Below are 13,217 nucleotides of genomic sequence, written 5' to 3'. Positions count from 1 at the left end.
GAAAGGTTTTCGCTCTCGCTGGAGGAGACACTCTAGGCACGAGAGGCGTTGACTCGATAGCCGGAAGTCATCCGAACCTAGGCTAAAGACGGCCAAGGCGGGGTTAGGCAGCAGCAGTCAGTTCCGGTTGGCAGCCAGGATGGCAGATCGTGCTGCGCTGGAGGAGCTGGTGCGACTCCAGGGAGAACATGTGAGGGGCCTCAAGCAGCAGAAAGCCTCCGCTGAGCAGGTGGGACTGCGATGGAAGGAGAGGGGCCCGACAAAACCGGAGGAACACAGAGGGCGGTCTGGCTGGAGGACAGGCATGTGAATGAAGGGGCTAGGCTGGGAGAGGGAAAGAGGCTGAGTGAGCAGGTAGCCAGGGTGGGTCTCCGAAAGAAGCCAGGCTAGGCCTATGCGAGACGAGTGCATGGGAAGGGAGGGACGGGAGGGACGGGAGGGACGAACAGACCGTCCAGCGGCGTTTTTCCCCCCACAGATCGAGGAGGAGGTATCGAAACTCCTAAAACTGAAGGCACAGCTGGGTCATGATGAAGGCAGACAGAAATTTGTGCTCAAAACCCCCAAGGTAAACTATTGCTGTGGGAGGCCTCAGAGGGAGGTCCTGATCACAATCTGAAATATTGCAAAGGAGTCAGTAGTTGGTGTAGGCACTGGGCTGGATAGATCTCAAACTGAGTCATTCGGTGATGACGGAAACAAAGCTGCTCAGGGGAGTCAGCCGGCTAACTGCTGCTCCTTTCATTCATTACATAGTCATTGAGTAAGTCCGTGTGTGTGGTGGTGTGCACTGAATGTACCACACTAGCCGCCTGTCTTTGTGATGCTCACATTCTACTGAGACAGAGATTTAAGACAAATAATTCCACGCAGGGATATGCAATTACAAAATATGACTGGTGATATGAAGAACGTTAGGGCTGGAGAGATGGCTCAGCAGTTTAGAGAATGCAGAGAATCCAAGTGTGAAAAGGTATTATTGAGATAGTTGGGGGAAATTAAACATGCTTCGTATTGGATAGCACTAAGGGATTACTGTTCGTCTGTGGATACCAAAGTCTACAGCTGAATAGTCCCTTTTAGGAAATGGTGTTTGCATATAACCTATGTGATTCTCTCACGTACTGTAACGTCATCTCTAGGTTACTAACAGCTAATAGAATGTAGGTAGTTATTGTTCATAGATAATGACATGGAAAAAAACTATGTATTTAATACAGGCAGAATTTTATTTCAACCCCAAGTATTTTCAGTGAAGTTTATTGAATCTGTGGATATGGAACCTGCAGATACAGAGAACCAACTGTGTGTTCCATGCTCCATGCACTCACCATTTAAAAAAAAAAAAAAAAATGGGGCTGGAGAGATGACTCAGTGGTATGGAGCACTTGTTGCTCTTGCAAAGGACCCAGGTTCGATTCCCAATACCCACATAGTGGCTCACAAGCTGTGGTAACTCCAGTTCCAGGGGATTCAACACCCTCTTCTGACTTCAATGGGCACCAGACATACACATGATACACAGACATACATGTAGGCAAAGCACCCATACACATAAAATAAGATAAACCTTCTTTAAAAATTGAATTTACCTTAAGAATATTTTTAGGGGGGGGGGGTGGAGGGCAGGTTGGGGTCCCTGGAGAGATAACTCAGTGGTTAAGAGCACTTGCTGGAGGCTCACTATTTGTAACTCAATTCCAGGGGATCTGATGCTCTTTTCTGACTTTCATGGGCATCGGGTATGATCGTGGTACAAAGAAGATACTTGCAGGCAAAACACTCATACACATAAATCTAAAAATAAATAAATAGATAATGTCCTTATAGTTAAAATTATTAATTGTGTTGAATTTTGACCCTTGCCTATAATAAGTATCACTAGGAGGAAACAAGGACATATATAAATCATTTCTGCTACGAAGCAGACAGCTGATGGCTTTTCAGAGTTGACTCTCTGGCAGCCATTTTGGTGATAATAAAAGAAGTGGGCTTTGCCAACTCAAGGAAGTCTTCTGGCAGTGGTATGTTGCTAATGATGAAACTCAAGCACTCACATAAAAAAATTTTACAAAACTTACATATATCGTTTTGTTTTGTTTTGTTTTTCAAGACAGGGTTTCTCTGTGTAGCTTTGCGCCTTTCCTGGAACTCGCTTTGGAGACCAGGCTGGCCTCGAACTCACAGAGATCCGCCTGCCTCTGCCTCCCGAGTGGGATTAAAAGCATGCGCCACCACCGCCCAGCAAACATCTTTACTTGCTGGGCTGTCTAAACAACCTGAGGCAATTCTCACCTTTTTTTTTTTTTTTAATTTAAGATTTATTTATTTATTAAGTAGACAGAAGACAGAGCCAAATCTCATTACAGGTGGTTGTGAGCTACCATGTGGATGCTGGGAATTGAACTCAGGACCTCTAGAAGAGTAGTCAGTGCTCTTAACCTCTAAGCCATCTCTCCAGCCCAGACTTACATATCTTTTACCCTGAGTTTGACAACTTCTCAATACTTAGATTTTCCTGGTGAGATATGTGGTCCAATATTATAAGGATCTCTATGACTTACCAATAAGCCAGTGTTTTCTAGATGACTAGTGCAGATGTCATAAAATCATACATGAATAAAAGAGATCCTTCAATGTAGAAGATACAGTGGTAGATTTTATTTATTTATTTATTTTGGTTTTTCGAGAGAGTTTCTCTGTGTAGTTTTGGTGCCTGTCCTAGATCTCACTCTGTAGCCCAGGCTGGCCTCAAACTCACAGAGATCCATCTGGCTGTGCCTCCCGAGTACTGGGATTAAAGGCGTGTGCCACCGCCACCCGGCTCAATGATAGATTTTAATGTATAGTTCTGCAGCATGAAATATATTCATATTATTGTATAATCAACGATACTCATCTTTTTTCTTCTTCCAGATAGGGTCTGAGTCTGTGGCCTAGGCTGGCCTGTAACTTACCACAATCCTGCCTTGGCCTCCCGAGTGTGGGAACAGGAGCTGTTATACCTGCTTTTCCAGAACTTTTTAATCATTCAGAATTGAAACTGCACCCATTTAACAATATTCCCCTTTCCACCTTCCCGTCAGTCAGTCCATAGGTGATCTCTGTCTCCATGTATTTAGTAACTCCAGTTACCTTATATAACTGAGAAGTGCTTGATGAGTTTGTTTTCTTGAGACGGAGTTTTGCTCTGTGTTCCTGGTTGACCTGGAACTCACTATGTAAAGCAAACTGGTTTTGAGCCTCCCAAATACTGCTATTATGGGCATGCACCGCCCTCCCCAGTTGACTGATGCTTCCAAATGTAACAATGGGAAACTTCATTGCTGTAGCTTTCAGATTCCACATTTCAGCCAGTCTGTAAGAAATAAGCACTTGGACTTTGGTGTGCTATCAAAAAAGAATATCCACAGTTGAGGAGCTCATTAGAGTACTCTGCCTTTTATAAGAACCCACCTGTGTAAGATTAGAGTTTCTTCATATTTTTCAGTCAGACCAATACACAGCAATAGAAAATTAATACAAAAAGCACATAGGAAAGTTGGCTGACTTTTATTAAGGAAAACATTAAAGATTTGCAGAAATGGGGTTGGAGAGAGAACTCATCTGTTAAGAGCTGATCTTCCAGAGAACCTGGGCTTGATTCCTGGTATCCACATGGCAGGTTACAACTACTTGTAACTCCAGTTCCAGAGGATCTCATATCCTCTTCCTGCCTCCATGGGCACCAGACATGCAAATGATACATGGAACATATATGCATGAAAAGCACCCATACACATAAAAAATAAGACTGAAAACAAGATTTGCAAAAATGTGATCGATATTACTCTTCTCACTACATTTTTAAATTCTCTTAAAATATTATTTGTGTTCATTTGTAATGGTACATTGATAAATTTTTGCACTTTTAATTTCAAATGTGGCAAATGTACATAGAAATAATACACTTTGAACTGATAATAGCTAAGAACATGAAAAGGTCCTTCCACCAAAAGTTTTGGAGCAGTCTAGAACAGCCCAGACTAAAAACTTTGACCTAGAGGGGACAGCCTACTACAAACTTACTCTTAGGAGTAACTTGACTTCTTGACAGCCTATAATTTAGCTATGAAATGTATCTGCCACACTTGGATTAGCACTTTTTCTCCTGGAGAAAGGGTCTACTGTTATGGCCCAAGCTGGCCTGGAATTCAGTGGTCTACCTTCCTCTGCCTCTACACCCCACCCCCACCATACCCAGTTTGGTTTGAGGTTTGTTTTGTTTTTCAAGACAGGGTTTCTCAGTAGCTCTGGAGTCTGTCCTGGACTAGCTCTGTAGACCAGGCTGGCCTCCAACTCCCAGAGATCTACCTGTCTCTGCCTCCCAAGTGCTGGGATTGCAGGTGTGTGCCACCACCGCCCGGCCTGGTTAGAGCTTTTTATCAGAAATAATTTTGTTAAATATAATTTGAAAGAAAGTGATGTTGAAAAATTGCATGCAAACTTTAGAATTCAACCCACTGAGCCACTTTGAATTGGTAATACGCTTGTTTAGTAGGTACTGTCTGCTATGCAAGCAAATGTTATTCCTGAGTTTTCAAAAAACTCAGTTTTGAGTTGAGAAAACGGTTCTGAATTCTGTGAAACAGTATCCAGCCAGCTAGCTGATGCCAGTGACTCTTGGAGTTGGCAGGGCTTGTTCTGAGCTGTCTGCCCACTAGGTGGCCTGTAGGAAAATCCACGATTTCAACATCATTTGTGTTTCTTGTTGCTCAGCTAGACTTTGGATAGTTCTGCAGCTTATTTTTCTTTGTTTTAATTTATTTCATGTGTGTTTGTGTTTTGCCTGCATTTATATCTGTGTGAAGGTGTCAGGCCCCCTGGAACTGGAGTTACAGACAGTTGTGAGCTGCCATGTGGGTGCTGAGAATTGAACCCAGGTCGTTTGGAAGAACAGCCAGTGCTCTTAACCGCTGAGCCATCCCTTCCACCCCTTGTTCTTTGTTTTAAATGTCATCCTTGAGTTTTGATTTTGACTCCCAAGGGCACAAGAGACTACAGTCCGCGGCAGATGGCAGTTCGGGAAAAGGTGTTTGATGTCATCATCCGCTGCTTCAAACGCCATGGGGCAGAAGTGATTGATACACCTGTGTTTGAACTGAAGGTGAGAGATGGGTAAGGAGAGACCAAAGAGTGGAGCTGTGGGCTTATGAATACCAGAGTGAAGGGGTCTAAGGTTGCAGAGGTTAGAATTTTAACGCATTAGACAGAGTTCAGTCTGTGGCACCACCGGAATACAAATGTTTGAGTCCACACACTGAGGACTTTACAGCTTTTTCAATCTTGGCCAGTTTGGTCAGAGGGATATATTATAACCAGTTGACGACATCAGGGTGCATGGACTGCTGTAACATCCTGAAGACATTCTGTTTCAGTTTCTGACGTTATAAAAGCATCTATGTTTGCTAACCTGATAATGCATTCCTACAAGCTTATCTTCAAGAAAAATACTCAAAACCAGAAAGCTGTGTGCACAGATATGCCTATGGACATATTTTGGAAATGTATTTTCATTGGAACAATATAAACATCTAATAGAACGGTGTTAGTGAACGAAGTGCAGAGCTTTGTACTGTTGTTCTGAGATGGTCTCATCATAACCCAGGCTGGCCCTGAACCATAAGCAGGGTGCTTCTGCCTTCCTAGTGTTACAGTTATAGGTGTATCTCACTGCCCCGAGTCCCACTGGAAAAGTATACATCTTTTTATTTATTTACCTCTCTTTGGTTTTTTGTTTTTTTGTTTTTTTTTTTTTGGCCAGAGTTGAGGACTGAACTCACTGAGCTAAATCCCCAACCCCATTTATTTACCTTTTAATGATGGGGGTTAGACTTATTTTTAATTATGTGCTGTGTGTGAATGTGTGTACATGTGTACACATGCCTGAGGAGGTCAGAAGTATAGGATGTCCAAGAAGCTGGAGTTTACATTAGGCGGTGACTGACTTGGGTGCTGTGAATCAAACTTGGGGTCTTCTGCAAGATCACTGCAAACCCCTAACTACTTTATCAGAGCTGGAGAGATAGCTCAGCAGTTAGAGCACTTGTTGCTCGTAATCCCTGTGGTGACTCACAACCATCTGTAACTCTAGTTCCAGGGGATCCAACACTCTCTTCTGACCTCCACAGGCACCAGACATGCACGTGCTGGGCATACACACATAGACAAAACATACTTTTTATTTTAAATAATAATACCTTAGGCCTGATTAAGATGGCTCAGCTTGGGTAAAAACATTTAATTCCAAGCCTGATGACCTGAGTTTAATCTTCAGAACTCACAAGAAGGAAGAAGAGAACCAGCTCTCACAAGTCAGCCAGTGACCTTATGCGTGCTGTGGCCTATGAATGCACACAATAAACATAAATGATTGTTTTTAAAAAATTAAATTAAAAGTTATACTTTTGGGGGCGGCACACACCTTTTATTTCAGCACTCAGGAGGCAGATCTCTGTGAGTTCGAGGCCAGCCTGGTCTACAGAGTGAGTTCCAGAACAGCCAGGGCTACACAGAGAAACCCTGTCTCGAAAAATGAAAGAGGAAAAAAAAAAAGGGTAATACTTTAGCTTTTGCACAAAATAGGAAAAAGTAAGCAGAATATCAACACAAAATTGTTATTGCCTTTTACTTTTGTTTTGTTGTGTGTTTTTGAAACAGGGTCCCTCTATACAGACCAGGCAGGCCTTGAATTCACAGAGAACTACCTGCCTCTACCTCTGACTCCCGGGATGAAATGTGTGCTGGTTACTACTTTTTTATTGTAACTACTTCAGACTTGTGAGCACTAGGAATGAAAAGCAGAGGGATTATAGAACTATAGACAGGTTAAGATTAGTCCTGTTAGAGGAGTAAGTTTTTGTGTTCATAATGGTCTTTAAGGGCTGGGGATACAGCTCAACGATAGAGTGGTTGCCTATCAAGTAGAAAGCCTAGGTTCAATCTCTAGCATCACATACTAATAATAACAACAACAATAATAATAATAATAATAATAATAATAATAATAAAGTGATTTCTATCCAGGTGGTTCAAGCCTTTAATCCCAGCATTCAGGAGGTAGAGGCAGATAGATCCCTGGAAGCCCAAGGCCACCCAGGCATACATAATAAGACCCTGCCTCAAAAACAAAACAAAACAAAAAACACAAACCTAAAATGTAATTTATTGTGACCCCATTTCTTCTTGGTTTCTCCAGGAAACACTGACTGGGAAGTATGGAGAAGACTCAAAGCTTATCTATGACCTGAAAGACCAGGGTGGGGAGCTGCTGTCCCTGCGATATGACCTCACTGTATCTTTCTAGACTTGGGTTAAGGCTTTGGATGAATTGGCACTCACTGGGGTTGAACTTGGGTTTAGGGGCATCAGGCATAGGTAAGATTAATATGAAGCCATTTACAATGAAAGGACTTATTTCTCTAAACCAAGATAAAGGACTTTGGCTAAGCGGAATATAGCCTTAGAAATCTTCATCTCTCTGTCAGGGCCCTGTTCCTAGTTTTACAACAGTCTCCTGGCTCAAGAATAGCTCGCTGGGCAGTGGTGGTGCACACCTTTAATCCCAGCACTCGGGAGACAGAGCCAGGTGGATCTCTGTGAGTTTGAGGCCAGCCTGGGCTACAAAGCGAGCTCCAGGACAGGCTCCTCTCCCCTGCCCTTCCAGTGGACAGAGTTCTCTGTAATCGACCATTACTTCCTTTATCTCCTAGCATCTCAGTCAGTGTTCTGTTGCTGTGAAGAGACACCATGACCAAAGCAACTCTTAGAAAAGAAAGCATTTCACTGGGGGCTTGCTTACAGTTTAGAGGGTTAGTCCGTTTTCATCATGCTGGGGAGTATGGCAGCACACAGGCAGGCGTGGTGCTGGAGAAGGAGCTGAGAGAGACAGACAGAAAGACAGACAGAGACTGGGCCCAGGGTGGGCTTTTGAAACTTCAGAACCTACTCCCAGTGATAAATCTCCTCCAACACTACCTAATCCTTCAAACAGTTCATCATCTAGGAACTAAGCATGCACATACACAAGCCTGTGGAGACCAGTGTGGTTCAGACCACCACACCCAGCCCCTCTGCCAGTGAGTCATCCACTCGGGCATTCCACACGCCCTGTCCTGTTCTGTCTGATCTGCCGAGCCCCCTTCTCTCGCCTAGGCAGCATAGCCCAGGAGAGACAGGAGCAAGAGGGAGAGGAAGGAGCCTGAGTCGCCTTCCCACTCAGCCGCCTTTCATGATTGCACAGTTCATTCTTCTGACAGTCACAAGTACACTGTCACGCTTACAGGGAGTGGTTAGACCCCAGCTTCTGTGGGTGACAATGACTTCCAGCAGCCACAGGCGGCTTTTCCTTAACGCTGTTACCAGGTCCCTTTTGCTCGGTATCTGGCAATGAATAAACTGACTAACATTAAACGCTACCATATAGCAAAGGTGTATCGCCGGGACAACCCTGCTATGACCAGAGGCCGTTACCGCGAATTCTATCAGTGTGTGAGTGTTGGAAAACCGTGGGGCAGGATGGGTAACTCAGGCCCTCTCTGATAGGATCTACCGGGTGCTGTGGTGTCCTGAGCAGACTGGATGACCTCGAAAATGCTCTTAGATTTCTGATATCTTCATGTAGACCTCATAATGGCTTAGTGGAGATGAAGACTAAGACACTGAATCTGAGGTTTGGGGCCTGGTTTGGTAGCTTTGGGTGTTAGCGGGGAGGGGTGTTTTGTTTGGGAAAAAATTAGTTTGTTTTACTTTTTAGTGCTAGGGGTCGAATGCAGGGCCATGTACACACTAGGACACTGGGCAATTGTTCTACCACTGGGCCACATCCCTAGCTCCAGGTCCTGTGTATTAAACCACAGTATTACAATCACAACAGAGAACGAGGAAATTCAGTGTGTGTTGTCAAGTCTTCTAGACTAATGGCAGGACTTCTGACAGAAAAAAAAAAAAAAATAGCAAAAGAATACAGTGGGAAGGGCTGGGACTGTAGTCCAGTGGTACAGTGATTTCCTCACATGCTTGAAGCCCTAGGTTCAATTCCCAGTATTACCACAGACAGAGAGAGACAGACACAGAGACACTGACTAAGGCTGGGAAATTGCCCCCACAACAGTAGGAGAAGTTGAGGAAGAACATGAAGAAGTGGGTGCTGAAGAAAAATAATTCCATAATGGACCAGGTAGCAGGACTGGTGAGGGCCCGGGGGCTGTTGAAGAAACAGAAAATGAAGGGGAAGGCCCGGGCTTCGATGTAGACAGCCGAGGTTTCGGGAGTCTCACATGCCACCCCTCTCCCTCTCTATTCCCCTGCAGGATTTTGACATTGCTGGCCAGTTCGACCCCATGATTCCTGACGCAGAGTGCCTGAAGATCATGTGTGAGATCCTGAGTTACCTTCAGAGAGGCAACTTCCTGGTCAAGGTCAGAGCTGGGTGGGACTGGGAGGTGAAGGTGGGGCCTGGCCTCTCACAGGGAGAAGTCCTTGTGCAGAGGGATCAGTAGCCCATGACGACTGGGAATTGTGCAGAATCAGCAGAAAATAAGCAGCTCCCTTTTTCCCTACACCTTGCTCCTCACAGGTAAATGATAGGCGCATCCTAGATGGGATGTTTGCTGTCTGTGGTGTTCCTGATAGCAAGTTCCGTACCATCTGCTCCTCAGTGGACAAACTAGATAAGGTAATAACCCAGACACCTGTTTTAAGCAATGAGAAAGGAGGAGATAGCTGTCTCTGTGCCCACTGGAGGAGCTCTGGCTCCAGCATGTAGGTCAAAGGGTCCGCACTTGTTGTGTGGTAGGTAGGGAAGCAGCTGTGTGGCGGCCTCTGACTGTTGTTGTCTGCCCAGGTACCCTGGGAGGAAGTGAAGAGTGAGATGGTGGGAGAGAAGGGCCTTGCACCAGAAGTGGCTGATCGCATTGGGGTCTATGTCCAACAGCATGGTGAGAAAAGAACCCAGCAGCCTCATCACTGCCCTCCGTCCTGAAATTGAAATGTGCGCGAGCGTGTGTTCATGTGTACATGTCCTGCAGCCCAGACAAAAGGCAGACCTACTGTTTTTTTTTCTTGTCAGTCTAACCTACAAATCTGTTTCCTCAGGTGGGGTGTCTCTGGTGGAGCAGTTATTCCAGGATCCTAAACTCTCCCAAAACAAACAGGCCTTGGAGGGCTTGGGAGACATAAAGCTGCTGTTTGAATATCTGACCCTGTTTGGCATTGATGACAAGGTAAGTCAAGTTGGAGATAGGAGCCTTACCTGACCGCTGTGGCTTGGGATCCCTGATCCTAATCTGCTACTGACCATGACCTTACCTCCACAGATCTCCTTTGACCTGAGCCTTGCTCGAGGCCTAGACTACTATACTGGGGTCATCTATGAAGCAGTGCTGCTACAGATGCCAACCCAGGCTGGGGAGGAGCCCCTGGGTGTGGGCAGTGTAGCTGCTGGAGGGCGCTACGATGGGCTAGTAGGCATGTTTGACCCCAAAGGGCGCAAGGTGCCATGCGTCGGGCTCAGTATTGGAGTAGAGCGGATCTTCTCCATTGTAGAGCAAAGATTAGAGGTGAGTCCTGGGGGTTGGTAGAACACAGGAGGGTAGATGATGGTGCCAAAGCTACCTTTGATCTCTTGGGGACAGGTGCTGCTTTGGACAGAAGAGTCTCAATTCTTTATAAAAGGCCAGTTTTGTGTGTGTCTGTCTGTCTGTTTTGTGATACTGGAACTTGAACCTGGGCCCTGTGTGTGCTAGGCAAGCACTGTTATCACTATGCTATTTTTCACTTGATTTGAGACAGGGTCTCACTGAGTTGTCCAGGGTGGCTTTGAACTCAGTGTGCAGCCAGGAGGTCCTTGAATCTTCCTGGCTTAGCCTCTGATTGGCTGGGCTAGGTTGAGCCATGACGTCTGGCTTGTAGGATAGTTTTGTAGCTCTTTATTCCATCTCCACTGGATCAGAGCTATCAAGAATCATGGCTGGTGTATCTAAGATGCACATCTTCCCAGGGGCAGAATACTACTTAATGTTGTTACATGCTTGGTGCATTTTCAGCTAACGTAGTTCTGACACAAAACATTATTATTATTCTAGTTCATTATTCTAGTGGGCATCTTATGGTGTGACTCTGAAAATAGTTTTCCAGAAAAAGTCAAGGGCATTAGCAAATAGCAGTCTTCTTCCTTGATCCTGCATCCACACATACCTAGCCTCCCAGTGGTGGGTTGAGGTGGTCTCAGAATACTCCTTCTTTGTGACCGTGCTGTGGCCCTAACCAAATGGAAGGGAGTTTGAACTGTACTGTACTGCTGCCCTGGGATAGTTAGTCCTTTTTGTTGGTGTTGTGTTGTGTTCTGTAACTTTTTTTTTTTTATGGGTGTGGGTATTTTACCTACTTGTATGTTTGTGCCTGGTGCCCATGGAGGCCAGAAGGGGGCATCGGATCCCCTGGAACAGGAATTACAAACAGCTGGCTATAAGCTGCCATGTGAGTGTTGGAAATCAAACTCAGGTCCTCTGGAAGAGCAGCCAGTGCTCCTAACTGCAGAGCCAGCTCTCCAGCCCCCTCATTTGTTTCCTTGGTGTTGTGTGTTTTGGTTGGTTGATTTGTTGGTTGAGTTTGGGGGTGGGGGGGATTTTTTTTTGTTTTTTTTTTTGTTTTTTGAGACTCACTAGCCTCAAACTCACATATTCAAGATGAGCCTTGAAGGCCTGATCCTTCTATCTCCACCTCCCAAGCACTAGAATTAGAGATGTACCCAGCTTTCCAGTCATCATTTATTCTGACAAGTCATACAAGTCAGTTCATTTCGTACGCCTTCTAAGAACTATTTTGTGTCCCTACTAGTAGATGAGAAGGCTGGGACCTTCCCTAGCTGAGCTCACCGAGTTGGACCTAGTCTCTCAGGGTCCTAACTATAGTCCTCCCCGTCGCTCCTTGATCACTTAGTCCCACTGACTCTTGCCTGCCTCTCCCTAGGCTTTAGAGGAAAAGGTCCGGACCACAGAGACACAGGTGCTTGTGGCATCTGCACAGAAGAAGCTGCTGGAGGAGAGACTGAAGCTTGTCTCAGAGTTATGGGATGCTGGGATCAAGGTACAGGAGGCAGTCCCCGGGGTGGTAGCGAACTTGGGAGTACTAGGCACAAACTAACAGAAGTTTACAATAGTGCCTCCCCCATTGCTTCTTGAGATGCAGCAAAGAACAAGGTACCTGCTGCACCCCACCCCCCCCCCCAAAGTTCCTCCCAGAGGACACCTTTGTTTTCTTGTTTGGTCATGTGCAGGCTGAGCTGCTCTACAAGAAGAACCCGAAGTTACTGAACCAGTTGCAGTACTGTGAGGAAGCAGGCATCCCACTGGTGGCCATCATTGGTGAGCAGGAGCTCAAGGATGGTGTTGTCAAGCTCCGTTCAGTGACTAGCAGAGAAGAGGTAAGGAGGCAAGCAGGAAGGTAACGGACAAGGCGGCATCAACTGCTGGTCGGCCCAGGCCTGTTTGAGACCTGAGCCGCATAGAGTACTAACTTCAAAAGAATCTGGGGGCTTAGACTTTAACTACAATCATGACATTTCAGATCCCCAGCATCCACCTGCACATGTTTTACTAGGGGCATTATCCACCCTGGGATGTCTAATTGGGTACATGTCCCAGTGAGCCAAACCTGCTAACTAGAAGCAGGCACTCAGTGAATCGCTGACCCAAAGATGTTCATACCTCCTTCCTCCTTCCCGGCCAGGTGGATGTCCGAAGAGAAGACCTTGTGGAGGAGATCAGAAGAAGAACAGATCATCAGCCCCTCTCCATCTGCTGAACTGAACAAACTGGCAGGGAATCAGAATTGGGCTTATTTGAACTGAAACAAAACTGCATATGTATTTAAACAGTTGGTGTACTTATGACCCACAGAAGACTGAAGGGTGGTCAAAATAGTGGCTTTTTTTGTTTTTATCATTACCTTATTATTGGTAATCACTGGCAAAAGAAAAATGGCCAAGAACTACCCTTTCCTTGTTGGGGACGGGGAGGAGCAGTGTAGGTGGATTAATCAGGACTCTGCCTCCTAAACTCCTGTGCGGACCAGATGAACAGATGCCTCCCTACAACCCACAGCCAAAAAGTTCAATAAATGTCTCCACCGCTAACGCCTGTCTGTGTCCATAATGCCTATTGCTACCTTCCGCCTCG

General features: G+C 45.5%; 1 protein-coding gene across 2 annotated transcripts; it reads left to right on the top strand.

Annotated features, from left to right (window-relative positions):
• Positions 1 to 35: 35 nt before the first annotated feature.
• Positions 36 to 13,174, top strand: Hars1 (histidyl-tRNA synthetase 1). 2 transcript variants are annotated; one of them, XM_036204462.1, is made up of 13 exons: positions 36 to 229; positions 479 to 568; positions 5,027 to 5,146; positions 7,238 to 7,333; positions 8,404 to 8,529; positions 9,351 to 9,458; positions 9,617 to 9,715; positions 9,884 to 9,977; positions 10,135 to 10,262; positions 10,356 to 10,598; positions 12,010 to 12,126; positions 12,317 to 12,463; positions 12,769 to 13,174. In XM_036204462.1, the coding sequence occupies exons 1-13, from the start codon at positions 140 to 142 to the stop codon at positions 12,841 to 12,843; spliced, it is 1,533 nt and encodes a 510-aa protein (XP_036060355.1). In that variant the 5' UTR covers positions 36 to 139; the 3' UTR covers positions 12,844 to 13,174. The 2 variants fall into 2 exon arrangements, with proteins under 2 accessions (XP_036060355.1, XP_036060356.1); XM_036204463.1 differs by lacking the exon at positions 36 to 229 and adding an exon at positions 263 to 302.
• Positions 13,175 to 13,217: the final 43 nt, after the last annotated feature.

The sequence above is a fragment of the Onychomys torridus genome, chromosome 13 (genome assembly GCF_903995425.1).
Source record: "Onychomys torridus chromosome 13, mOncTor1.1, whole genome shotgun sequence".
Taxonomy (NCBI): domain Eukaryota; kingdom Metazoa; phylum Chordata; class Mammalia; order Rodentia; family Cricetidae; genus Onychomys; species Onychomys torridus.
This window is presented reverse-complemented; position numbering and strand designations above follow the sequence as displayed.